General features: G+C 39.1%; 1 protein-coding gene across 6 annotated transcripts in view; it reads right to left on the bottom strand.

Moving 5' to 3' along the window:
- The window catches only part of rbfox3a (RNA binding fox-1 homolog 3a), a 1176173-nt gene that overhangs the window by 180649 nt on the left and 967733 nt on the right, over window positions 1–27791 (bottom strand). For all 6 annotated transcript variants that reach the window (XM_061908671.1, XM_061908673.1, XM_061908672.1 and 3 more), the window contains one exon: window positions 7537–7785. In XM_061908671.1, the coding sequence (XP_061764655.1) occupies window positions 7537–7785 (249 nt within the window). The remainder of the gene's footprint in view (window positions 1–7536; window positions 7786–27791) is intronic.

A 27791-nucleotide genomic window follows, 5' to 3' on the forward strand; every position in this document is an offset into this window, starting at 1 on the left:
CGTCAGCCTTTGATAGTAGGCTAATACAGCTAATATAGACACATCATGTATTGCCTTCGTTTTAACACTTGCATAAGGCTTTTAATTTTTTGCAGCTCCGGACAGATTTTTGTTTAGTATTTTTGGTGTAATATGGCTCTTTTAACATTTTGGGTTGCCGATCCCAGCCCTAACTTGCTGCTGAGAGTGATACAGGTTGTGTATGTCCGAAGAGGCAAGGAGGGCGAGGCATAGACTGATCCCAGGCCAGTGAGGCCACACAGCACAGACTGCTTCCAAATACATTGTATTTAATTCCTACAATTAAAACAGGCCCATATATCTAGATGTAATTAATTTGATTATGTGAAAAATAAAAAGGTGTGTGATTTCATCTTTGTTACTCACGTGATTGACGGGTGAATCAGTGAAGCTTATTAAAACGTACTTGAGGTCCACGATGTCACAGGAGCGTGTCTCTGGACTTGTCGTAAGCAGCATCAATCATAAAGTTGCATTACAGATTTCTTATGATGATGTAATTGATGATTTTGCATCAAAGAAGGCTAGAAAATTTAAGTGATAGATTACACTTCACACCTTCACACATATATATATATATATATCTACATTTCTCCGGCAGTAAGTCGGACACATTTCCAGTGAGGGTTGGACTCCGCCAAGGCTGTCCTTTGTCACCGATTCTGTTCATAATTTTTATGGACAAAATTTCTGGGGCGCAGTCTGGGCGTTGAGGAGATCCGGTTTGGTGGCTGCAGGATTAGGTCTCTGCTTTTGGCAGATGATGTGGTCCTGATGGCTTCATCTGGCCAGGATTTTCAACTCTCACTGGATCGGTTCGCAGCCGAGTGTGAAGCGACTATGATGAGAATCACCACCTCCAATCCGAGTCCATGGTTCTCGCCCGGAAAAGGGTACAGCGCCATCTCCAGGTTGGGGAAGAGATCTTGCCCCAAGTGGATGAGTTCAAGTACCTCAGAGTCTTGTTCACGAGTGAGGGAAGAGTGGATTGTGACACCAACAATTGGATCGGTGCGGCGTCTGCAGTAATGCCTGCACTGTATCGATCTGTTTTGGTAAAGAAGAAGCTAAGGCGGAAGGCAAAGCTTTCAATTTAAAGGTTGATCTACGTTCCCATCCTCACCTATAGTTATGAGCTTTAGGTTATGACTGAAAGGATAAGATCACGGGTACAAGCGGCCGAAATTAGTTTCCTCCGTCGGGTGGCATCGTTCTCTCTCAGAGATAGGTTGAGAAGCTCTGTCATCCGAGAGGTGCTCGAAGTAAAGCCGCTGCAACTCCACATCGAGAGGAGCCAGATGAGGTGGTTCGGGCATCTGGTCAGGAGGTACAGTATTTATGGGGGAGGTATTTATGGCACGTTAGACCCAGGACACGTTGTGGGGAGTATGTCTCCCGGCTGGCCTGGAAATGCCTTGGGATAACCCAGGAGGAGCTGGACAAAGTGGCTGGGTAGAAGGAAGTTTGGGTTTCTCTGTTTAGGCTGCTGCCCCCACACCTCGACCTTGGATAAGCGAAATGGAATGGATGGATGGATGGATGGATGGATTTCTTTAAAGAGTATGGAAAAAAAATCGGAAAAATCGTGAAAAAAATTGAGATTTAATTTTATACATACATCCATTCTTTGCCAGCATGCTCTACACTTAGTAGCCATTAGAATTCAAAGAACATTCAGCAGGAAATGAATGGTGATATAGTTAAAACGGCCAGGGATTGGAAAACTGTGGTACGTGTACCACTTGTGGTACGCCAGCCAAAGAATCCCTTAATTAAGGAAAAGTGTTGTACTTTCCTATATTCAAATTGTGTGTAATGTTACAGTGGCCACAACTATAGCTGTTTATACTCTTACACACACGTGAGAGGGATGTGTACCATGGCTATGAGTTGTTGTTGTTTTTTTTTCCCTTGGCCTCATACTGGACCCCCTCTCCAGGGCCCATGCTTAGACCGATTTTTTTATTTTATTTTAATCTTCTATTTTTTTTCCCATCCCCCCCTTGTTTACCTGTATCTCATCTTTTTTGTAAGGGGCGCTGGAAGCCGGCAGACCCGTCAGCGATCTTATTCTGTCTCCCTGTGATGTTTGTCTGATCTTGAATGGGATTGTGCTGAAAATTGTAATTTTCCTGAAGAAACTCTCCTGAAGGAAAAAATAAAGTACTATCTAATCTAATATAATCTAATCTAACTATTAAATATACTGTTAAATAAACATCAGCCTTGTTTTTAATGAAGAGTTGGGCCTACTACGCTACTGTATTGTAATGAGGGTCATTTTGTTGGTACTTGGAAAGCCTAGTTGTTGTTGTTTTGAGGTGGTGAAAAAAGTTTAAGAACCACTGAACTAGGAAATAGACGCCCTCGTGTGTATTTGCAAACATGTATGCTTTCACACACTTTATTTTTTTGGGGTGAAATCTATAGCATCTTATTATGGGCATATCTTCTGGGTATCATTTACTTTCTTACTTCAAGCAATACACCGGATTTATGTTGATTCATCAAGAGCAAAGAGTTGGGTGCTTTTTAACTTTCTAAGTTTTATGTTTTGTGTTGTGTGAGGTTCAGCTTCAGAGAGACTTCAGAAAGACAGTCCTCGAGTCAACAAGAAAGGCTTTTCTAACTCGCTGCGGGCTCCACAGTGTACCACCCACCACTACAAAAGATCGCGAGCTGAACTCGCCATATCAATTATCCTAAAACTCGGCTGGCTTCAAAGGTAAGTAGTGCACCACAGATGAATGAAATCTTTTGATTGTAAAAATTGCATTCAAATCTAGTAATAGTCTCCCTTGTAACTGTGGTGAGAACTTTCGCTCCTTTCTTTTCTCCCCGGAGAAACCATCTTTCAGCGGCCAAAACTAAACTTGCTGACATTGCACACATGACAGTTAACACATTGAAATGAAATTGTGTTAAATTGTTGACTTGGAGAACATGTTTTAATACGCTAGGTACCTGATCTACAGCATGTGAAAACTATAAACTTGTGTGTACTATTAGTGAGCGTGTTAAGACTGCATACAGTTGAAACATGGTGCAGACCGCCTTTTTTAAAGGCCTACTGAAATTAGATTTTCTTATTTAAACGGGGATAGCGGGTCCATTCTATGTGTCATACTTGATCATTTCGCGACATTGACATATTTTTGCTGAAAGGATTTAGTAGAGAACATCGACAATAAAGTATGCAACTTTTGGTCGCTAATAAAAAAGCCTTGCCTTTACCGGAAGTAGCAGACGATGTGCGCTTGACCTCACGGGTTGTAGGGCTCCTCACATCCTCACATTGTTTACAATCATAGCCAGCAGGAGCTAGAGCTATTCGGACCGAGAAAGCAACAATTTCCCCATTAATTTGAGCGAGGATGAAAAATGAAAAACTGTGGATGACGACATTTAGAGTGAAGGACTAGGAAAAAAAAGAAAAAAGGCGATTGCAGTGGGAGCAATACAGATGTTTTTAGACACATTTACTAGAATAATTCTGGGAAATCCCTTATCTGCCTATTGTGTTGCTGGTGTTTTAGTGAGATAAAATAGTACCTGAAAGTCGGAAGCGTGTGGCCACGGGTGTGTTGACACCAGAGTCTCTGAGGGAAGTCACGGCAGCTGCAGCAAGACAGAAGGTCCGCTGATCCGACTTATTACCACAATTTTCTCACCGAAAACTGCCGGTTGACATGTAGTCGGGATCCATGTTTCCTTGACCACTCTAATCCATAGTAAAGTTTCACCTCCGGGAATTTTAAACAAGGAAACACCGTGTGTTTGTGTGGCTAAAGGCTATAAGCTTCCCACCTCCATCTTTCTACTTTGACTTCTCCATTATTAATTGAACACATTACAAAAGATTCAGCAAGCCAGATGTCGGGAATACTGTTTAATTATGCGATTAAAGCAAACAACTTATAGCTTGGATCGGGCTGGAAAATAATGTCCGCTACAACCCAAGACGTCAAACGCACGCGTCATCATACGAGTCATCATACCGCGACGTTTTCAACACGACACTTTGCGGGAAATTTAAAATTTCAATTTAGTAAACTAAAAAGGCCGTATTTGCATGTGTTGCAATGTTAATATTTCATCATTGATATATAAACTATCAGACTGCTCGGTCGGTAGTAGTGGGTTTCAGTAGGCTTTAAGTGAGGTTTAAAATGAGATGGAGCAGAAAGGTCGGTCAACACAATTAGCAATCAACCTTTTTTTTTAAGCCAGGAAAATGCCAGATTATGTTTTGCTTTACTTGAGAGGATTTTTATTTTATTTATTTTATGAAAGACAAAATACAGTACATTTACAAGGAAACAGGGGGAGAAGGGAAGGAGTGAAAATATGATAGGTCTCCGGTTAAATTGGGAGGGTTGACATTACCACATTCAGTAAGCCTGCTGTGGTAATAAGGCTGAACAATTATTAACATTGTGAACTCGATTTCGGATTTGGCGCCTCACGATCATAAAAAATGTACAATTTAAAGAAACGATTAATTTAAACCCTGGCCGAGTCATAACAAAGACTCTAACAATGGAACCCATTACCTTCCTGCTTGGCACTCAGCATCAAGGGTTGGAATTGGGGGTTAACTTACCAAAATTCCAACCCTTGATGCTGAGTGCTGCTCACTGCTCCCCTCACCTCTTAGGGGGTGAACAATGGGATGGGTCAAATGCAGAAGACACATTTCACCACACCCAGTGACTTTAATGGATACAAATTCTCTGAGTCTGTAACTAAGAAATTAGGGAGTGAGCATACGAGTGAAAAAATAGCACCTTTACTAAAAGTTTGGGATGTCACCATTGTTGCTTCTTTGTATTTAACACAACTGAAACGACTTTGTGGCATGTTGTGGCCGAGTTCGATCTTCCAGGGATGCGTTGACAATGAACACAGCGTAAGGTAAGATATGATTAATTTATTAAAGTAACAAAGGGAGCTAAAGAACAAAAATACTGGAGCTAATAGAAAAACAAACAAAGGACGCTAGGGTAAAAGCTAGGAATAGAAAACAGAAAAACTAGAACTAGCACGAAGGCACACAAAAGGGAAAAACAAATCATCAGCATGAGAGCTGGAATAGAAGCAAAAGAGAATCGTGAAAAGCTAGCGAGAATATACATACGGTTGTGGTCGTCTCTGTTGCACGTAGACAAATTAGGAACCCAGGCTGAACTAACAAAAGGGGCGAGCTTAAATAAGGAAGGTGATTAGAGGATGTCGTAGTGGTTTGTGTTGTGGTTTGTGCAGCCCTTTGAGACACTAGTGATTTAGGGCTATATAAGTAAACATTGATTGATGATTGATTAGTACAACAGGTGTGCAGGGACCGTGAGTAGCAGGTGAAAACAATTTGAAACCATGGTGACGGACTAAACAGGAACTAAGGAGGTCGAACTACAAAACGTGATACAAAAAAGGAACAAAAAACAAGAAATATGTAACGATCCGAGTTGCGGATCGCAACAACAACACTACTATGCCTAATCAATAATCCCTAAACACAACAAAAATAGTAGTAAGGCCATATGATTTCGGTGGTTCCCCGGACGGAATCACAAAATTGTCCAATAAAACTGAATCCGCCGTTAAACGCATACATTTACATACATGTAAGTATAATAAACAAACATTTGTTTGGGAAAATAATGTGTCCGGTAGCGCTCATTTATCCTTGAAACACTCAAACGCCCTGTCCTGAACTAAAGAATGTCTCGAAACGGGCACTTGAAACATCGACGAAACTCCAAAGCTACAGCTAGCAAGAACAATACATACAACCACAACACATCTCATCTGCTTGTGTTGTTGTGAACGACATCATGGATGTAACATCCATGGTCGCAACTTGAGAGGCTTTCTTTTTTTTTTAAAAACCTCCTTACTCTTTGAGTTTGAAACAGCAGCACAGTTCCTCTCCTTCACAATAACAGCACAATATCCTGTTTGACTGCACTAAAAAAATAAAGGTTTTAAAAAAGTACCTTACTCAAACATAAAATGCTTAAAACACTTATTGATACATTTACAAAATGATTATCTTTTGACTGGTCAATTTTTTCCAAATGTGATGATTTTTACATTTAATCAACAAACATTTCATGGAACATTTATTATGACACAAAAAGGTAAAAAATCTAAATAATTAAAACAGAATAAAATAATTTGTTGCGTTTTAATGTTATTTAAATTTGTTGTTTTTACTATATTTTTATGTTTATTCATTACTAATTTATATTTGGTTATTGCTTTGAATTTAATTTAAAATGAAGTTTTGGTGCTACAATAATTACTGAAATTAATAAATGTTTGTTATTAATCATGATTTCCCTCTCCTCATACAGCAATAGATAATATCCGTCTATTACCTGACAATTTCTATGTCAGCTACTTCTTTGTTTTTAATGTCTATATTCTTTTTCTGCTGGATTTACTCTCTTTTTTATGATGGGGCTGCCACATATACTGTAATATTGTACATAGTAATTGGTATATATTGTATATATGTTATAGACATATTATATCTGTATATATAATATACTGCACACATATTAAGTATATATTGTATATATTCGCAGATATGTTATATTTTACATTGCTATATCTAGTCTATTTATACCTGCATTGTCCTTTCCATCCTTACACTTTCCATCATTGTAACTGAGCTACTGTGTTGAACAATTTCCCTTGTGGATCATTAAAGTTTGTCTAAGTATAAGTCTAAGTATTTCTGCCATATTTGTCCTGCATTACATGGTTACTCCTCCTATGTCACGACTCAGTGAGATAACATTAAATCTGTATTTTTGTCTGATTTACTCCTATTTCACAGGTTGACACACACACAAAAGCACCTGCTTTCCTTGAATTGCCCTCGGGGTGCTAATTAATTCAAAACCTCTTCTCACTCCTGCGCTTACCAAAGGCATGCGCTAATTATTTTAAAACCTCTTCTCACTCTGGCACTTACCAAAGGTATGCAGTAAAAAATTGAGTGTGATGTAAGCTTGGACCTTAAATCCTACTGAATAGATCTTAATCTTCTTCCTTTTATGCGATTTCAAATTATCGATATTGAAATCAGCCTCCTCCATTTCGAAGATGATGACATGGGAAGGGTCACTCGTGACGTCACAAGTTTGACCAGGAGGTAATACTAAGCATGCGCTTATTATTTTGGGAAGCGAGTTCGACCCGGCAGTAATTCAAGGCAGGCGCATACTATATGCTCTGCAGCAATTCAAGGAAATAAGGTGTATAGATAGTATTTACTTGAAAACCACTGTTTACCAAAAAAGTTATTAATTATTTACTTTAAAAAAATGCAGCTGTGTGCTCGAACCCAAGTGTTAAATAATACGAAAAAGATCACTTTTACCTTGCACCATCAAAACCGATACATGTATGTGCTGTCATTCAATACCTCAATAGTTATTCCCATTAATAGACTGTTTGGGTGATGGTTCATGTTGATTTTCAACTAGGTTTACAGTGAACACTCACCGTTACCGTGTTGACTGTGAGGGTAGGGGCGTTGCTGTCACTCCCAGGCTGTTCGCTCTGCGTATGTGTCGGCGTGTACAGCGTTAGGGTGTGTTCCGCCACCGTGTTTGGTCCTGTAAAGTCAGCTGGCGGGTGAGTGTGGGCTGTGGCGTACTCGGCAGGTATCCCATTCTGTGAGGGATGAGGGTACTGGGCTGGTGGAAAAGGCTGAGCCATTGCTTCAGGGGGAGCTGGGGCCTCTTGGTTACCCTGCAGAGAAAGAAAAAGGGGGACTCGAATTACAAATAACTACAACAATACCAAGGCTGTTGAGGTGAACGCATTAACAAATGGGATTAATCACAAAAAATGTTGCATCAGTCATGTAAAAACGCAGATTAATCACACAGTTTGTTTTGACTAACATGCGGGAGTTGTTGAACGGCCGGTTCAATGTATAGATCAGTGCAAAAGATGAGTGAGGTGTGTTTACTGACACATTTCACTTCAAAATACACCCAGATGTAACTTTAGATGTCAGTGTTGCTTTCAAGTAAGACATTTAAAAAATGTATGAGTGTTTTGGTAAGGGTTAAAGTTAGGTTGTATAGAGCAGTGGTTCCCAACCTTTTTTCAGTGCTGTACCCCCTGTGAACATTAAAAAAAAAAGAGATAAAGAAATAAAATACAGCACTATGTCATCAGTTTCCGATTTATTATATTGTATAACACTGCAAAATCTTGCTCATTTGTAGTGCTCTTTCTTGAACTATTTGGAAAATAAGAAATAAAAACAAAAAAACTTGTTGAAAAATAAACAAGTGATTCAATTATAAATAAAGATTTCTACACATAGAAGTAATCATCAACTTAAAGTACCCTCTTTGGGGATTGTAATAGAGATCCATCTGGATTCATGAACTTAATTCTAAACATTTCTTCACAAAAAAAGAAATCTTCAACATCAATATTTATGCAACATGTCCACAAAAAATCTAGCCGTCAGCACTGAATATTGCATTGTTGCATTTCTTTTTAATAATTTATGAACTTACATTAATATTTTGTTAAAGTATTATTCAATAAATATATTTATAAAGGATTTCTGAATTGTTGCTATTTTTAGAATATATATTTTTAAAATTCTCATGTACCCCTTGGCATATCTTCAAGTACCCCCAGGGGTACACGTACCCCCATTTGAGAACCACTGATATAGGGTGTTAAGTATGGATGTATATCAATTCAAATATAAATATTCCTTATCAATAGCAGTATTCATCAGTACTCTTACGGTACTATAAATAACAATATAAATAAGGATGTGAAAAAAAATGCTTTTTTTATGACCATTTTTATTACAACAGGAGGTTGTACACCCGACATCATGTAACATCTCACAGCAGGGAAGTATTTTATCTGCACCTGCTTTTTAAATCTTAAACATGTCAAATATTTTATGTTGGCAATGCAAGGTGCAATGCAGTTTTTATGTCAACATCTCATAAAGACTGACAGATCCATCACTGTGTTTCTATTCAGTACAATTACACTCACGGGTATTTGCAGTGGTGCGCCTAACATGAATCATGATCATAAATGAATAAAAGATAATTATTTTTCATCTACTTTCCATAAACATATACAAGTATTCATCATATTCTGTTCATGTCCTTGTTTTTATGTTAAAGCTAGCTCGAGACCTTCTAGGTCAAGATTGGTGGCGTACACAAACTGAAGACATTCAGTTGATAGACAGTTGTGATAGCCAATCAGATCACTAGTTGCCCATCGAGGTACCCTTACGTTAAACATGACTGTGATTGGATGCTCACTTGTCATTCCCAAGTGAGTATCTAATCACAAGTCTTGATTTGCAAATGCAGGAAGTGTCATCGGAGCCATACCCAGCGAGCAGATAAATCCCTGGTACTCACTTTTTTAACCCACAAAGGTGGAGAGCAAAACGTTGATTACCGGTAGGTGGAAGATATATATTTGCGAGGCTATTTTCAAGAAGCATATTTTAAGAGAAACAAGATCTCCTGAGACGAGGTCGCCGACTTGGGAAGCTATGGTTTGCCCGCCACTTTTGCTCAAATCAACTACAAGTGGGACCGATGGCTCATACGGCGTAGGATGGGTCCTGCAAATTGTGAGTTCAAATATCGTATTTCTTTATTTTTTCAAGTTTATTATGTTTTTTTTTTAACAATTATTTCAACATTGACAGTACCACGCCAAGAAGAATAAAAACGGATGTGAAGTTTTATGCATTAAAAAATGTAAAAAACAAACATTTTCTGAATGGCTCCTATACTGAAATATATTTAGGATGTATTTCTAAATTTCTTAATAAATGTAATGATTGTTTTAGCAACAAAAAACCCTAATTTAGTATCTCATAACATTTGTGTTAAAATGTTCAGTATTTGGTCACACTCTTTTTATCAGAAAAAAAGCTAAGTCTTAAAGGGGACCTATAGCGCAAAACCAAATTTTCTTAGCTATCTGTACCTATTTTCGTGTATTGGGATCTGCATAGACTAGGAAAAGTTAGATTTTTGCCTCATCTTTCTCTTTAAGCATGAGTGAAGAATGCACTACCGACCTGATATGTCCGAAAGATACAGTACAGGGTTTCTCTTCGACTTCCAAAATAACTGTGGTGTGGTGTGGGGGGCGTGGTTAGGGGTGTGGTCACCATGACATCATTGAGTAATTTGCATAAAAACGGCTCAAAAACGTATACACACATAATTTCATGTCAAGTCATCATTAAATGGTCCCGATATGTCAAAAGGTAATAATAAATCATGTTCTTTTCGAAAGTCTCTATAATGAATAACAGTAATTGAGCCGGGATATGCTCATTTCTAAATTTGATTTACAGCCCCGAAATCTTGTTATTGTTTTCATTTCGATGTCCTGCCCTCCACCGTTTGACCAATTAGAAGGTCTGTGAGTGTGTCACATCCAGGTTTCCAGTTACGCACCGCCCTCTGCGTCTGGCTACTGCCACTGGTAAAGTTACTAAACATGTCAGACCTTAGTAAATCTAAAAGGCCTTGTTACAATTCTCAACTTATTCATGACAAAACCAGGAACAAAACGAAACCATGTTTGTAGATGAAGATGATTGAAGGCGGCCAATTTTCTCCTTGATCCGTAAGAAAGGCATTGGGGGACGGCGTGGCGAAGTTGGTAGAGTGGCTGTGCCAGCAATCTGAGGGTTACTGGTTCAATCCCCACCTTCTACCATCCTAGTCACGTCCGTTGTGTCCTTGGGCAAGACACTTCACCCTTGCTCCTGATTGGTCCTGGTGAGTGCCTTGCATGGCAGCTCCCGCCGTCAGTGTGTGAATGTGTGTGTGAATGGGTGAATGTGGAAATAGCAACTGACACTGTGGTCAAAGTTGGAATTGCCACAAAACAGATATTAACTTACTCTACTCTTGATTGGCGTCTAAAGTGGATACTGCACTCTCCCCCAAAATGTGTCTCGTTTCATATGTCAGGTAAACTGTGGGGCCATATGAATTGCCTTCCTCCTGTACTACATGCAGAGAAAAACTTTATTCTGGATGTATTTTTGTTGCAAGCTTCTCAAGCCTGGGTTTAGAGGTTAATTAGAATTGTCTGTGCTTGAGTCTCTGCAATAAAGACTGCTTCTTTAGCTGCCTGTACTAGCAAGCATTTTAATGGCTTGCTGTCATTTGCCATCCACATGCACATCTGCCTCTCGACTTTTATTACACCCTCGTCATTAATCATTCACATCGAGGGAAGTGAAAAAGTGTTTTGTTGGCTTGATGAATTAATATTACAGTGGTTAACTTGAAAAACATGAAGTCTTTGTTGAATGATAATATCTGAAGGAATAATAACGTTTTTATGATTGTGGCAACTTGACTCGGCAAGGGATTATTGACATTATTACTGATGGTAAAACTGGATATGAAAGCCAAAAAATTCAGATTCAATTAGTTTTAACTGCATACAATCCCACTACCAGTTAAGCTACATTTGTACCCTAGTGTGTTTTTCCCCAACATTTGATATCAAACAATGTACTAATATATAATTCACTTTGAGAAAAATGCCAAACAAGTGTTTACAAAGTAGAAGGATACATTTTGATAAGCGTCTTGAACTTTTTTTGGGGGGGAATCATAACTGACTTAACTATTTATGAAGAGAACTGCTATATTAAGAAAAATAAGTGAAAATGTTTTTCGTACCGGAATTGCTATGAGGTAGAAAAGGGGTAAGATTAAAAAAGTCACGTTTCAGACATGTTGTAAAGAAAAAGAAAACTATTAAAATTGCAAATATGTTTGGACTATACTTCAAGCAACCAACCAACAATTACCTGGTATTAATTTAGTAAAATAATTCTTTAGATTAGGTAGATTATTTGCATTGTTCGTGGTAAAAGCATTCTTTGATTGAAAAAAACTCAACTTGACTTAGTTATTGTGCATAGTACCACACATGTACCGTATTTTTTGGACTATAAATCGCATAGTTTGGCAGGGGGTGCGACATATAGTCCGGAAAGATTTATGTGTGAAATTATTAAAACATTACCATAAAATATCAAATAATATTACAAACCCCGTTTCCATATGAGTTGGAAAATTGTGTTGGATTTAAATATAAACGGAATACAATGATTTGCAAATCCTTTACAACCCATATTCAATTGAATGCACTACAAAGACAAGATATTTGATGTTCAAACTCATAAAATTATTTTTTTTTTTTGCTTATAATAATCAACTTAAAATTTCATTGCTGGTGTACCCTGCCTTCCGCCCGATTGTAGCTGAGATAGGCGCCAGCGCCCCCCGCGACCCCGAAAGGGAATAAGCGGTAGAAAATGGATGGATGGATGCTTCAACATGTGCCAAATTAGTTGGGAAGGGGCATGTTCACCACTGTGTTACATATTTTTTTCTTTTAACAACACTCAGTAAACGTTTGGGAACTGAGGAAACTAATTGTTGAAGCTTTGAAAGTGGAATTCTTTCCCATTCTTGTTTTTTAAAGAGCTTCAGTCGTTCAACAGTCGCTGTCGTATTTTACGCTTCATAATGTGCCACACATTTTCGATGGGGGACAGGTCTGGACTGCAGGCGGGCCAGGAAAGTACCCGCACTCTTTTTTTTTAACGATGTGGCTTGGCATTGTCTTGCTGAAATAAGCAGGGGCGTCCATGAAAAAGATGGCACTTAGATGGCAGCATATGTTGTTCCAAAACCTGTATGTACCTTTGAGCATTAAGGATGCCTTCACAGATGTGTAAATTACCCATGCCTTGGGCACTAATCTACCCCCATACCATCACAGATGCTGGCTTTTCAACTTTGTGTCGATAACAGTCTGGATGGTTCGCTTCCCCTTTGGTCCGGATGACACAATGTCGAATATTTCCAAAAACAATTTGAAATGTGGACTCGTCAGACCACAGAACACTTTTCAACTTTGCATCAGTCCATCTTAGATGATCTCGGACCCAGAAAAGCCGGCGGCATTTTTGGATGTTGTTGATAAATCGCTATTGCTTTGCATAGAAAAGCTTTAACTTGCACTTACAGATGTAGAGACAAACTGTATTTAGTGACAGTGATTTTCTGAAGTGTTCCTGAGCCGATGTGGTGATATCCTTTAGAGATTGATGTTGTTTTTTTATACAGTGCCGTCTGAGGGATCGAAGGTCACGCTCATTCAATGTTGGTTTCCGGCCATGCCGCTTACGTGGAGTGATTTTTCCAGATTCTCTGAACCTTTTGATGACATTATGAACCGTAGATGTTGAAATCCCTAAATTTCTTGCAATTACACTTTGACAAACATTGTTCTTAAACTGTTTGACTATTTGCTCACGCAGTTGTGGACAAAGGGGTGTACCTCGCCCCATCCTTTCTTGTGAAAGACTGAGCATTTTTTGGGAAGCTGTTTCTACACCCACTCATGGCACCCACCGGTTCCCAGTTAGCCTGCACACCTGTGGAATGTTCCAAATAAGTGTTTGATGACCATTTCTCAACTTTTCCCAACTTCTTTGTCACGTGTTGCTGGCATCAAATTCTAAAGTTAATGATTATTTGCAAAAAAACAACATATGTTTATCTGTTTGAACATCAAATATGTTGTCTTCGTAGCATATTCAGCTGAATATGGGTTGAAAATGATTTGCAAATCATTCTATTCCGTTTATATTTACATCTAACACGATTTCCCAACTCATAAGGAAACGGGGCTTGTATTTTTCTCATTCGCGGAAGAGAAAGAAAATGTCAGCAATCGTCACACACACGTCAACCAAAAAGAATTTGGCGGGGGAGGGTCATGGTAGAAATGCATTGTGGGTCATGGAATGCTAACTGCTATATGCTGCTGCCGTACCTATTAAAATTTAACATTTCATCGTTGGCGGTAACTTATAAAAACAAAGAAGGGCTGAACAAAAAGGAAATCATGTACTGCAGATTACAAGCTGTACGTAGTAAAATATGCAGCAGAAAACGACAAGAGGAAGCGGCGCATACCTTTGGAGTTGGCAGAGTTGTTTAGAAGCGACATCGAGGAAGAAGATTTCATGGGATTTATCGATTAGAAGTGACAGATTGTTTGGTAAACGTATAGCATGTTCTATATGTTATAGTTATTTGAATGACTCTTACCATAATATGTTACGTTAACATACCAGGCACCTTACCTTCTCAGTTGGTTATTTATGCGTCATATTATGTACACTTATTCAGCCTGTTGTTCACTAATCTTTATTTATTTCAAATTGCCTTTCAAATGTCTATTCTTGGTGTTGGATTTTATCAAATAAATTTCCCAAAAAAATGCGACTTATACTCCGGTGTGACGTATACTCGGGAGCGATTTATAATCCGAAAAATATGGTACTTTTAATTGAACCGATCACAGGAATGTGAGCACCCTGTGATTGAGAAAAAAAGAGGAACATTTCTATCAGTACAAATCGCTGCGACGCAAAACCTGAATGAAACTTTTTAAATCAAGATTACATTTCCTGCAATTGGGTGCATTTATACACCATATTTTACATTTAAACTTATTCTCTACCGACCTCTTTTGGCTGTCTTTTTGACACCTACACGTCCTATGTAACGCACCACATTTTTGTAAAGTTTTTTAGGTATATCATTATTATTTTCATAAAAAAATTATTTACAATTATTTAACATGCATGAAAAGAAAGTGTTCCCTATTTGGCAACTATACACTTTAGCCACGCCCCCTTGTGTAACATACTCCCGATGTCGTGACCTCTGTTTACATCTTTCACGTCAAATTGATATCTTCTCGCTAGCTACCAATACATACTTTTGAAATACAACGGGTTCGGAACTAACAGTGTTGGATTGTAATCATCTAATTATGATTAGCAGCAAAGTATACAGCCGTCAACGTTGTGACATGGCGAGCGAACGCAGCCGACAACAAGTAAGCTAGCTAGATGGTTAGCTAACTAACGAGCTTGAATCTCTTAAGATTGTCTTATATATGAATGCAACGTTTCGTCAAGACAAACAGCGAGTACTCGCAGTTGATGCACGCGTTCAACAAATTTTGTTACGATCATATTTTTATTGATATTTCAATTTAATTTAGTTTTTTCTGGCAGCACGGTGAAACAGGGGTTAGTGTGTCTGCCTCACAATACGAAGGTCCTCAGTTCAATCCCGGGCTCCCCGTGACTGCGTGGGTTCTCTCCAGATGCTCCGGCTTCCTCCCACCTCCAAAGACATGCACCTGGGGATAGGTTGATTGGCAACACTAAATTGGCCCTAGAGTGTGAATGTTGTCTGTCTATCTGTGTTGGCCCTGCGATGAGGTGGCGACTTGTCCAGGTTGTACCCCGCTTTCCGCCCGATTGTAGCTAAGATAGGCACCAGTGCCACCCGCGACCCCAAAGGGAATACGCAGTAGAAAATGGAAGGATGGATGAGTTTTTTCTTGCTCTGATGTGGAATCTGAGCTGAGGCTGTCGTTGAGACACTTGTCATTTAGGGCTATAAAAGTATTGATTGATTGAAAAAAAAATGCGGAAATTATATTTTGACATAAAAAATTATATTTAAATATTCTGGAAAATTCACATGCCTCCAATCAACATAATACAGTAAAGTAACCTTTATTGCAAGGTCAGTTCTTATAGATCAAGATAAAACTTGAACTTACTTCAATTTCCATATTTGGACAGGAACGCCCAGATCATCAATACCTAAAAACATGCCTGATACTGCTTGGTTGACAGATTTACAATTTCCTGTTTTGAGAAAGAATAAGAATCTGCTGTTTGAATTAATCTATATTGTTGAATTATAAATGACAATGTGTATTTGAACATAGAACTCATAAAATTTGCAACAAATTTGAACAAATAGTAAAAGTCATTTTACAAGCTTTCTTACACCATTATACTCCAAAGATGAAACATCCTTGCCAAGCCTAGGTCAATAGAAAATAACATGTGTCGCAAATGGGAATTGATGATAAGTATATGTTTTCTGACAAATGAAATAAATTATTATGTATGACCGAGTTGGGAGTGTTGGTACTGTGTCGCTTTTATCTTCATAATTCCCACTTGCTTTCGTAACTTAATTCTCTTTTTTCTGTCATGCTCTTTCACCCATTTTGAGGATAATTTCTTCCAACCAATGATGATAAATCCATCTGGCATATAAGCAAGCCACCATTCCTCCACACTGCTTCTAAACTTGATGAAACATGGCTTTAAAAATGTATAATAATCAATTCGACCAACTTTTTGAGGAAGGATGACGAGGCTGTGACCTTAACCGTTTCCACAATCAATAGTGGTATTAAAGTTGGTTAGAGTCATTCATAGACTGATGCCGACAAGCATAACAAAGCAGATTGTTGCATTGCTGGATCTGGTTGAGAGACGGCATTATTATCTGCAGACAGAGTAGCCTGATTTAGCATCGATTTAATGGATACTTTGTTTACTTCATGTACAAAGGAAGAACAACAAGTGGACAGCAGCAAGATAGATGCCAAAACAATACTGAAATTTATATTTATTATGAAGAGAACAAATCCAATTATTATTAACATCTTTTGCAGCGTACAACTGTCAGTTGGTTTGTAATGAACCCCAAGATGCAGAGAGGGAGGCAGGCATGGAGTAAGAAAACATGATTTCATTTAAAACACCAAGACAAAAAACAAACAAAGGGTACAAACAAAAAGCGCGCACATGGGCGGATAACAAACAAAAAGGCCTAGCGTGGAAGCTAGCAGGTATCGAGCAAGAAACAGAAGTCGTACTTATAATATGAAAACAAACTTGGAAGCAAGGAACAAAAGACAATAAGCTACAAACCACTATCAAATATAGCTTACCGCAATGCTGCATTGACACGATATGATACAACACGACAGGTAGCAAAGATAAGAGCGACAATAATCCAGCACTGACTGGAGGAACAAAACAGGTAAAATAGGAGTGGGCTGATTGGCACCTGGCCACACCTGGTATCAATCAGCCGCAGCTGAGGGGAAAACAGCGCACAGGGAAAAAAACAGGAAACAGACAAAATAAGAGCGCTGACAGGAACTAAAAACAGGAAATACTAAACACACACAGTTGAAAATCTAAAACACAAACAAACTGTCAGTGGCAAGCCTGATAACGACTCTGCATTTGGTACACACATTTTTAAACATCAATTATAATTTCAACAATGACACCTAGCTAAGTAACCTAATCACATTCCGCATCTGTAAAGGTATGAGATAAACTCATTCATACTAAATTTAACAAAAATCCCCTTTGTCAAAGTAGATCTGCATACATGTAGATCAATTCAACTGCATTTAAAACATAGGAAGACAAACGGTTGTCAATTTTAAAAGTACACACACTACTAAGTACTATTAGCACTAAATAGCAAAGATAACATTTGTCATTTTTAATCATTCACAAGTATAAAACAGCAAACATTGTAGGATACTTAATCAAATTTTAAATAATGTTAATAAGCTAATACTAAATATAACTATTGTGTAGCGTAACAAGACGTTGAACATCCTATCCAGTCTGCAAGACTTTGACTAATGTAAAATAATGAGAAGGGGTTTCCCAATACGACTTTCATTCCTGATACAATTGTTATTGGAACCTTACATATTGCCCGATTCCGATATGAAAACAATAAGACATCAGCATGAATCTTGAATTTTGTTTCACTTAGTAGTTACAATAATTAATATCGAATCAAGAATTGTTTTGATTCGGGAATCGATTCTGAATGTAATCATTACCCCAAAGAATCAAATAAATCGTGTGGTGCCCAAATATTCAAAGACCTAACAACTAACTAACCACATATTATGTGGGACGTTACATACTATATGTTAGATAGATAGATAGATGGATGGATGGATGGATGGATGGATGGATAGATAGATAGATAGAAGGATAGATAGATAGATAGATAGATAGATAGATAGATACATAGATAGATAGATAGATAGATAGATAGATAGATAGATAGATGGATGGATGGATGGATGGATGGATGGATGGATGGATGGATGGATGGATGGATGGATGGATGGATGGATGGATGGATAGATGGATAGATAGATAGATAGATAGATAGATAGATAGATAGATAGATAGATAGATAGATAGATAGATAGATAGATAGATAGATAGATAGATAGATAGATAGATAGATAGATAGATAGATAGATAGATAGATAGATAGATAGTACTTTATTGATTCCTTCAGGAGTGTCATGCCTGTAAAGCAGGTCTTATGTTTGATCATGTTATGTTTAGTTTTTTGGACTCTTGTTTCCTATTTTGCACTTCCTGGTTTTATTTTGGTTTCCATAGTAACCCATTAGTTTCCACCTGGTCTCCTAGTCACGCCCCGGTCCTCAGCTCTCACACCTGTTTCCAATTACCACAGCTAGTATTTAAGTTAGTTGTTTTATGTTTCTCGGCCTGTGAACTTTACACACCTACCTATGCTACACCTCCTTCCTTTCCTCGAACACTTTGCTATCCATGCCCCTTGTTTAGGTCCAAGTAAGTTTCATATTTATGCCTCAGTGCAAGTTTTGTTTCATGTCTTTAGTCATGCCATTGTACTACTTTGTTTATAGTTCATTGTTATTCAAGCCATTGAGAAAGTGTTTTGGTTTCATGTTTTTAGTTATAGCCTTGGTTCTAGTCTTTTGTTTCATAGCCTAGTTTATTATCAGCCATTGAGCGCGTCCTTGGTTTCCCTGTTTTGTATTTAGTGTGTAAAAATTAAACATATACTCACGTCCACGCCTGGCTCGTTCCAAATATTCTCTGCATCGAAGAAGCAAAACAAATCCAAGTCAAAGTCCTGACAAGGAGAGTTCCTTCAGGAAAATAAAAATTCCAACACCTCAAATATTTCCTATACGTCACTCTATTCTTAATTCTCTGACCGAGTCACTTACAGTACTTTGACAAAACTATTCCATTTCATAGTCTAAGATCGTATTCATGAATTAAAGGTTTAATTCAACGTCCTGTGTAGATCAGACGCTATCTATGAGTCTTTGCTGAGATTTTGCTTTTGTGTTGTCAATACAAGGTTGGAGTTGTGGCCTGAGGCAAGTTCAGCTTAAGTCAAACAAGGAACCCCATCAATAAGCCTTGATCAATACACATTCTGCAAACAAGCCCACAAATCTACACAAGCCTTGATTCAATTCCAACAAGTAAAAAACACTTGAATATATCAACTTGTTGTTGTATGTTTGCTGTCAAAGTTTGAAAGTGAAGGGTATGAAAACACCTTCTATATTACTGGATGCTTTTAAAAGAGCTGGGCCCTATTTTTGCGGTCTACAATTAATACCTGATTTACTCAAGGTTTGCGTGTACTAAAACACGCGCTAACTTGTCAGATAAAAGGTGATCTACTAAACGTGTGCAAAGAGTGAAGTGTATTTATATAGTACTTTTCTCTAATGACTCAAAGCATTTTTACATTGTGAAAACCAATATCTAAGTTACATTTAAACCAGTGTGGGTGGCACTGGGAGCAGGTGGGTAAAGTGTCTTGCCCAAGGACACAAAGGCAGTGACTAGGATGCCGGAAGTGGGGATCGAACCTGGAACCCTCAAGTTGCTGGTACTCTACCAACCGAGCTATACCGCGAATGTAAAGTGAGCAGGACAAGGAGCGCCATCCATTGTGCGTCTTGTGTCTTAATATGGAAAATATACGCACACTGTCAAAACGGCAACAATACTGGGAGGAGATATTTTAAATATAATTATTTAGCACAGGCAGCCTTATTTGCTAAACTGGAGTGTGATTGTGGCAACTAAATTAGTGTCTTCATTTAGCACGTCTGAAAAGTATGTTCAAACAACAGCAGGATCAGTGCCGCTGCTGCAAAGACAGACGATGGACAGACCAGAATCTTCCGTCCTATGTGTTAGTGCCAACATATTTGGACATATCCTCTATTCAGCAACATCCTTTTATAATTCATACTTTTTTTGGCATCTTCAGCATTTAAGTACAGCCTCTCTCCCGTGAGCACAACTTCACAGCACTAAAAAAAGGGAAACAACTATTTCAATGTCGATAGTGCACGCAAAATCTTTATTTAAATAAAGCAGGCTGCACCTAAAATCCTTTCATTTTCTCAAAAATTGGTGCGCCTAATTTACATATTCATTCTGGTTGTGCTGGCTGACCTCAAAGCAATTTTATTTGGTATATGGTGTAATGATATGTGTGACCAGTAGATGGCAGTCACGAATAAGACAAACGTGTGGACTGAAGCTTGACGCCTGTTCAATAGACGACACTAGCAAGTATCCCTAGGCAAGCAACATCAAAACCAAGATATTTCATTGGGAATGTAGAACAACACACGGCCAAAGTTCCCTCTAAGGTGTGCACCTGTGCAATTGCACACTGCCCATGCGTCCTCATAAGCAAGTCACAAATAACTATTTAACCAGTTACTAACATTATTGCAGCAGATTTCTTTCTGTATTTTTTATTTTTATTGTAGATCCATACAACAGAACACACCTGCACTATAGTAGGTGATACAGTAGGTCATACAGTAGGTGTGTATGCCGAGTGATTTATTTAGTCACGGGGCTGGAGTCTACCCCAGCTGCACTTTGGCAGGAGGCGGAGTACACCCTGGATAAGTCATTTTTTCAAATGATATGAAAACGTATATTGATTTAACATATACATCTTAGGCTTAGGTCAGGCTGATTAGAAAAATAAGTACTTATCCAATATACTATACTGCATATGAAGGGACTCACATAACTAATGAAAAAAATACATACAATAATGTTGTAGTAAAAAAAATCAAATACATTAATTACTTAACTGCAAACACGATTAAAGTGCAACTAAAATATAGCTTTAACACTTAAGTCATAATATTTGTGTTTAAAAAACATTTCTATAACTTTAGCTCCAGACTTCTTCTGTTTGTGTGGTATTGTTGCGCTTGTAACGTGAAAGTAAGACAACTTGAAATAGCTTTGCATCAAACGTTTGCGCCGTTTATTCACACAAAGAGCAGAAGTGTCTTCTTACATTAAGTGACTCAAAATGACGGTCACAACCAACTCCCAACATTGGGTAAAACTCTTGACGGTCACTTAAAGGGGCCGCACCAAATTACTTACTCTTAACTGCATATATGACTGGTAAACAAAACAACAGTGTTAGGTGCACAATAGAACAATGGCAGTGAATAATGACAACAAAGTCAAGTAAACAGGTGTAGTGTATTATGCAGGGATGGGAAAGAAGATTTACAAAATCAGCTGACATTTTTTTAATCCTAAAACACCGCTTCGCAGAAGGCCCCATAGCGGCCGCACCCGACTGCTATATCTATGTTAGTTTAGGATGCATTTCCTGCTATTTTGAGTCAAAATCTAACAATATTCTCCTGACCAAAATGTCACATTTGTTAGCAAATATTTTCATAAAAATGTATCATGTGATGAAATGTATGCATACAAGTTTAAACATATATCAAATTCTTGCACACTTTTTTTTGATTATAGACAAAAATAGGCCTACAAATGGATTAACCAGAACTCTTCTCCGTAAACTCACTTTACTTAGATGCCTTGCCGATTTCGGGTGGTCAAAGAGACCCACCTTTCCCCGAGATCCAGTTCACAATGCCCTTGCAATACAAGCACTGAGCACGTCCCGGTTCATCGCATTTTGCAATGAAATCGCTGATCAGTTTGTCTACTTCTACGATATTGTTGTGAATCTTCACCTTCAGTTTGATAGATGTATCGAACCATGCCCAGTTCCACTTGTTTCTCACGCCCTTATCGATGTCTTTTGCTAATGAAGCATTTCTATCTTGAATAAGCTTAACCATGTCTGAAACTGTTTTGTCAATAAAGAAACGTGTTAATGGAGAGCTACTGTGTTTTCTTTCCAGATTAGTCGCGGATAAACACAACCAATACAAACAGAATACGAGTTCAGAAACGCTCAAAATAATTGAGGATCAGGGACTAGATACTGTCGGCAAACGACGCGTGCAGACGCCTATAACGGGCAATTTCGTTGGTTGATGTTGTCAGCTGATAGTAGAGCTAGCCAATCTGGTGCCTTCACTCATTGGCATTATATTTTTCACAGGAATTCTCTGCCTTGTACTGATAACTAGGTCAACGCAGAGTCAAAAACGACGAGTACCTAACCCCCCATATAATTTTCTCCCCGGATTGAAACGATTCACAGAAATGACCCTGGCGGCGCCAAAATCGGTGGAATTCCGCAGATCCGCGGAAAATTCCCATCCCTGATTATGTCCTCAAAGCAACCGCTACAATATTGTCATTACTGCCACAAGTGGTGGAAAAGTGTATTACAACTGGGTACGGCTGCGGCACATACGGACCACAGCTGAGAAAAAGAGTTTATTGCATCCCTATAGGGGGCGCTCACGGCCCTACCGTAAAGAAACACTGCTTTAGATTGCTTCGAAGGAAACATTGGTGACTCTCATGAGTTGCAATGTTAGCCACATCTTGCGAGCATCTTTTTAATCTTTAGAATCCTAAGAAAAAAAAAGACGTGTGTGTTTGTATTTCTCATAGGAATTGTACTTGATGGCTTTAGCAAGTTAAGGCTTTGTTCATCCAAACTTGTCATTCGGTTTTTAATCTGTATTCAGGGTTCATACACCTACTCCATGGCCAAATTCTAACACTTTTTAAGGACTTTCAAGATCAATTTTCCAGTTTTTCCAGTACTCTTCATAAGGCGAAAACCAGTGTGACTCAATCCATAGCCTTGTTTTTGAGGTCACCAAATGCTGTCTGGAGAAAAAATTCGGAAAATCTGCAAAAACCTAAGCCTAACATTGAACCAGCAGTTGAATGGGGCATATAAAATGAAGCAGTGTTTCTGTAGACTATTCAATGTCATTGGTGTTTGCGAACGTGTCTCCATTTGTGTTGTTTTTTTCAAATTTCTTGTTTGTTTTCTTACTTACAGCACTCAATGACATCGAACAGCACAGATTGATCCACACCAAATTTGTGCTTGTAAACTGCATAATGTGATACAAATACACTCACCCTCAAAATGTCAATTTCACTCATTTACTGACAAAGCTGTTCCACGTTAATATAATAATAATAAAGTAAAATATTTTGTTTATTTCAAAACACCCCAGTCGCCTTTCATTAAGCATAGCCTTCCAACTGTGGCTATGATAACACATCAGTTTTTAGTTGAGGGAAGTTCCTAACATTAAAATTTATCATTGACACATGCTGGCTTTTTTCCTTTCATAGCTCGTGAAAACTGTCCGTAATTAACATGTAATCTAGCGCTGATCTCACAGTTTACCAGCATGTACCAAAAGGTTAGAAAACTAAACTTTAGCTAACCTTAGTTAACTTTTAAGGCTAGTAACCTCTGTGGCTTACCTTTCATATGACTTGAGAGAGCTGACTCTCCTATTGCCAAAAGCCTGATTTTCTTTTTGCATATTGTGCAGCAGGCTACACGTGGATTTGGTCCACGTTTTATCCAAAATTTGTATTTGTAATTTTCCATCCAATGTTCATTAAAACGACAACGACATGATGGACCGATGCAACGTTTGTCCTCTTGGGGGCGACACAGAGCCATATATACGGCTCTGGCATGACAACAACCTAATGTAAGGGCTCGTGCAAAGCCAACAGATCAAGCGTGCAGCTTTTTCTAAGTAAACTTTGTTTTTTTAATTTTAACAATCAGCCTATTGAGTCAGACTGCAGAGAAATATGATTAACATTTCCAAGCATTTACAAGCACTTCACCCAAAATTCAAGCATTTTTCAAACCTTGAAAACACAACATTAAAATCCAAGCATTTTCAAGGTTTTTAAGCACCCCTACGAACCCTGTGTATTACAAACTGTACAATAGCCATGAGATGGACATCATGATTGTGATAAGCTGCCATATGTAAAGCATAAAGAACATTCTGAATGTCCCCCACTAGTATTTATTTGCTGCGATGTCATGGGAAAAGGCCTTAACTTTTTCGTATTTCTCCTTGTTTTGCCGGAGCTATGCAGGGACCTGCCAACAGATACCCTCCTCACTCTGTGGGAGGCGGTTTCTCTCAGCTGGGGGGTTTGAGGCAGAAAAGGCAATGGTGAAAGAAGCAGGGCGGGCGCGAGATAGTGTTAGAGATGCTGAACTTCCATCATCCATCAAAGTGACTGAGACGCTGACACATTGAGACATCCCCAGATCCTTGTCGACAAATTGTGCTGGTAAATGATTTCTCCTATCAGCTCCATCATACTATCCACCCTTCTCTCACCCTCCCTCCATCCTTCCATCCATCTCTCCTCACATCATGCAGCCCCCGCCTCCATGCTTTCCCCTCATCGACTTGATTTGTCCTCAGCTCAGTAGAGCGCCGCGCATCAAGTCTGGTCGGACTTGAGCGTCGCATTAGGGACATACATGTCCTATACAATCTGTCTCCCTCTCCATTTCCCTTACACAAGTGCACAACCATGCACAGCCGACTTCAATAGGATATGAAAGCAATAGTTCAGTCGAACTTACCTCAGCTCAAACAACAATGGATGATAACAGAAACGTCTAAGGGTGTAAATGTATATGTATTTGTAATCTGTTTGTAAAGATGTTTTTTAACAGAGGCGTATCAAATTCCCAAACTGTACACTTAAAAAGGCCTACTGAAATGAGATTTTCTTATTTAAACGGGGATAGCAGGTCCATTCTATGAGTCATACTTGATCATTTCGCGATATTGCCATATTTTTGCTGAAAGGATTTAGTAGAGAACATCCACGATAAAGTTCGCAACTGGAGAAAAGCCTTGCTCTACCGGAAGTCGCAGAGGATGACGTCACACGTGTGGGGGCTCCTCACATATTCACATTGTTTTTAATGGGAGCCTCCAACAAAAAGTGCTATCGGACCGAGAAAACGACAATTTCCCCATCAATTTGAGCGAGGATGAAAGATTTGTGTTTGAGGATATTGATAGCGACGGACTAGAAAAAAAAAAAAAAACGCGATTGCAAACGCGTTGCAGTGAGACGGATTCATATGTTTTTAGAGACATTTACTAGGATAATTTTGGGAAATCCCTTATCTTTCTATTGTGTTGCTAGTGTTTTAGTGAGTTTAATAGTACCTGATAGTCGGAAGTGTACGTCCACGGCCGGGTGTTGACGCGCAGTGTCTCGGGGAAGTCGACGGCAGCTGTATGGGAGGCGCAAGCTCAGCTGATATGAAGTGAATTATATTTATATCCGGTAAGTGCGAACTTTTTAACCACAATTTTCTCACCGAAACCTGCTGGTTGACAAGTGGTCGGGATCCATGTTGGCTGTGATCCATAGGAAAGTTTCAACTCCATGAATTTTAAACAAGGAATCACCGTGTGTTTGTGTGGCTAAAGGCTAAAGCTTCCCAACTCCATCTTGCTACTTTGACTTCTCCAATATTAATTGAACACATTGCAAAAGATTCAGCATCACAGATCTTCAAAATACTGTGTAATTATGACGTTAAAGCAGACGGCATTTAGCTGTGTGTGTGCGCAGCGATCATACTTCCTAAAAACGCGTGATGTCTTGCATACACGTCATCATTACACAACGTTTTCAAGACAAAACTCACGGGAAATTTAAAATTGCAATTTAGTAAACTAAAAAGGCCGTATTGGCATGTGTTGCAATGTTAATATTTCATCATTGATATATAAACTATCAGACTGCGTGGTGGGTAGTAGTGGGTTCCAGTAGGTCTTTAAGGGCCTGATCTATTATAAGGTTTCGCGTAGTTTAGGACTGTGCCATATAGCTGAGGTTAGAGATCGGTAGATCATGAATTAAAAACCCGGGCTGAGTCATACCAAAGACTATAAAAATGGGACCCATTACCTCCCTACTTGGTTCTCAGCATAAAGGGTTAGAATCGGGGGTTAAAACACCAAATTATTACAGAGCGCGGCCACCGCTGCTGCTCACTGCTCCCTTCACCTCCCATGCAGAGGGTAATTTCACCATACCTAATGTGTATGTGACTATCAGTGGTACTTTGAATTGAATTGAAATATTTATTTCTTTACTTTAACTTTAACTTTAAAACATTCACTATATTGCCAAAAGTAATTGGCCACCCATCCACATAATCAGAATCAGGTGTCCTAATGACTTGGTCCGGCCATAGGTGTATGAAATTAAGCACATAGGCATGGAGACACGTGAAACATTTGTGAAAGAATGGGCTTCTCTCAGGAGCTCAGTGATTTCCAGCGTGGAACTGTCATAGGATGCCACCGATGAAATAAATCCAGTCGTGACATTTCCTCGCTCCTACATATTCCAAAGTCAACTGTCAGCTTTATTATAAGAAAATGGAAGCGTTTGTGAACAACAGCAACTCAGCTACAAAGTGCTGAAGCGCATAGTGCAAAGAGGTCGCCGACTTTCTGCACAGTTGCTCAGTTGCTACAGAGCTCCAAACGTCATGTGACCTTCCAATTAGCCCACATACAGTACACAGAGAGCATCATGGAATGGGTTACCAAGGGTGAGCAGCTGCATTTAAGACATACAGCACCAAGTCCAATTCAAAGCATCGGATGCAGTGGTGTAAAGCACGTCACTACTGGACTCTAGAACAGTGGAGATGCCTTCTCTGGAGTGATGAGTCACGCTTTTCCATCTGGCAATCTGATGGACAAGTCTGGGTTAAGAGGCGACCAGAAGAACGGTACATTTTAGACTGCATTGTGCAGAGTGTGAAATTTGGTGGTGGAAGAATTAAGATGTGGGGTTGTTTTTCAGGAGTTGTGCTTGGCTCCTTAGTTACAGTAAAAGGAACTTTCAGGATACCAAGACATTTTGGACAATTCCAAGCCCCCAACCTTGTGGGAACAGTTTGGAGCGGGTCCCTTCCTTTTCCAACATGACTGTGCACCAGTGCATAAAGCAAGGTCCATAAAGACATGGACGACAGAGTCTGGTGTCGATGAACTTGACTGGCCTGCACAGAGTCCTGACCTGAACCCGATAGAACGCCTTTGGGATGAATTAGAACGGGGACTGAGAGCCAGGCCTTCTCGACCAACATCAGTGTGTGACCTCACCAATGTGGTTTTGGATGAATGGTTGAAAATTCCAAAAAACACACTCCGCAACCTTGTGGACAGCCTTCCCAGAAGAATTGAAGCTTTCATAGCTGCATAAGGTGGACCGACATCATTGTGAAACCTATGGGTTAGGAATGCAATGGCACTTCAAGTTCATATGTGAGTCATGGCAGGTGGCCAAACACTTTTGGCAATATAGTGTATCACGATATAGTTTTTTTTTTTTGCATGTTCTCCCCGTGACTGCATGGGTTCCCTCCGGGTACTACTGCTTCCTCCCACCTCCAAAGACATGCACCTGGGGATAGGTTGATTGGCAACACCAAATGGTCCCTAGTGTGTGAATGTGAGTGTGAATGTTGTCTGTCTATCTGTGTTGGCCCTGCGATGAGGTGGCGACTTGTCCAGGGTGTACCCCACTTACCGCCCGAATGCAGCTGAGATAGGCTCCAGCGTAGAAACAAGCGGTAGAAAATGGATGGATGATATCGATAATTATTGATACTTGTATGACTAATTTAAACCTGCCAGTAAACACAGTAAAACAATGTCCAACT

Source organism: Nerophis ophidion, linkage group LG08 (genome assembly GCF_033978795.1).
Source record: "Nerophis ophidion isolate RoL-2023_Sa linkage group LG08, RoL_Noph_v1.0, whole genome shotgun sequence".
In the NCBI taxonomy this organism is placed as follows: domain Eukaryota; kingdom Metazoa; phylum Chordata; class Actinopteri; order Syngnathiformes; family Syngnathidae; genus Nerophis; species Nerophis ophidion.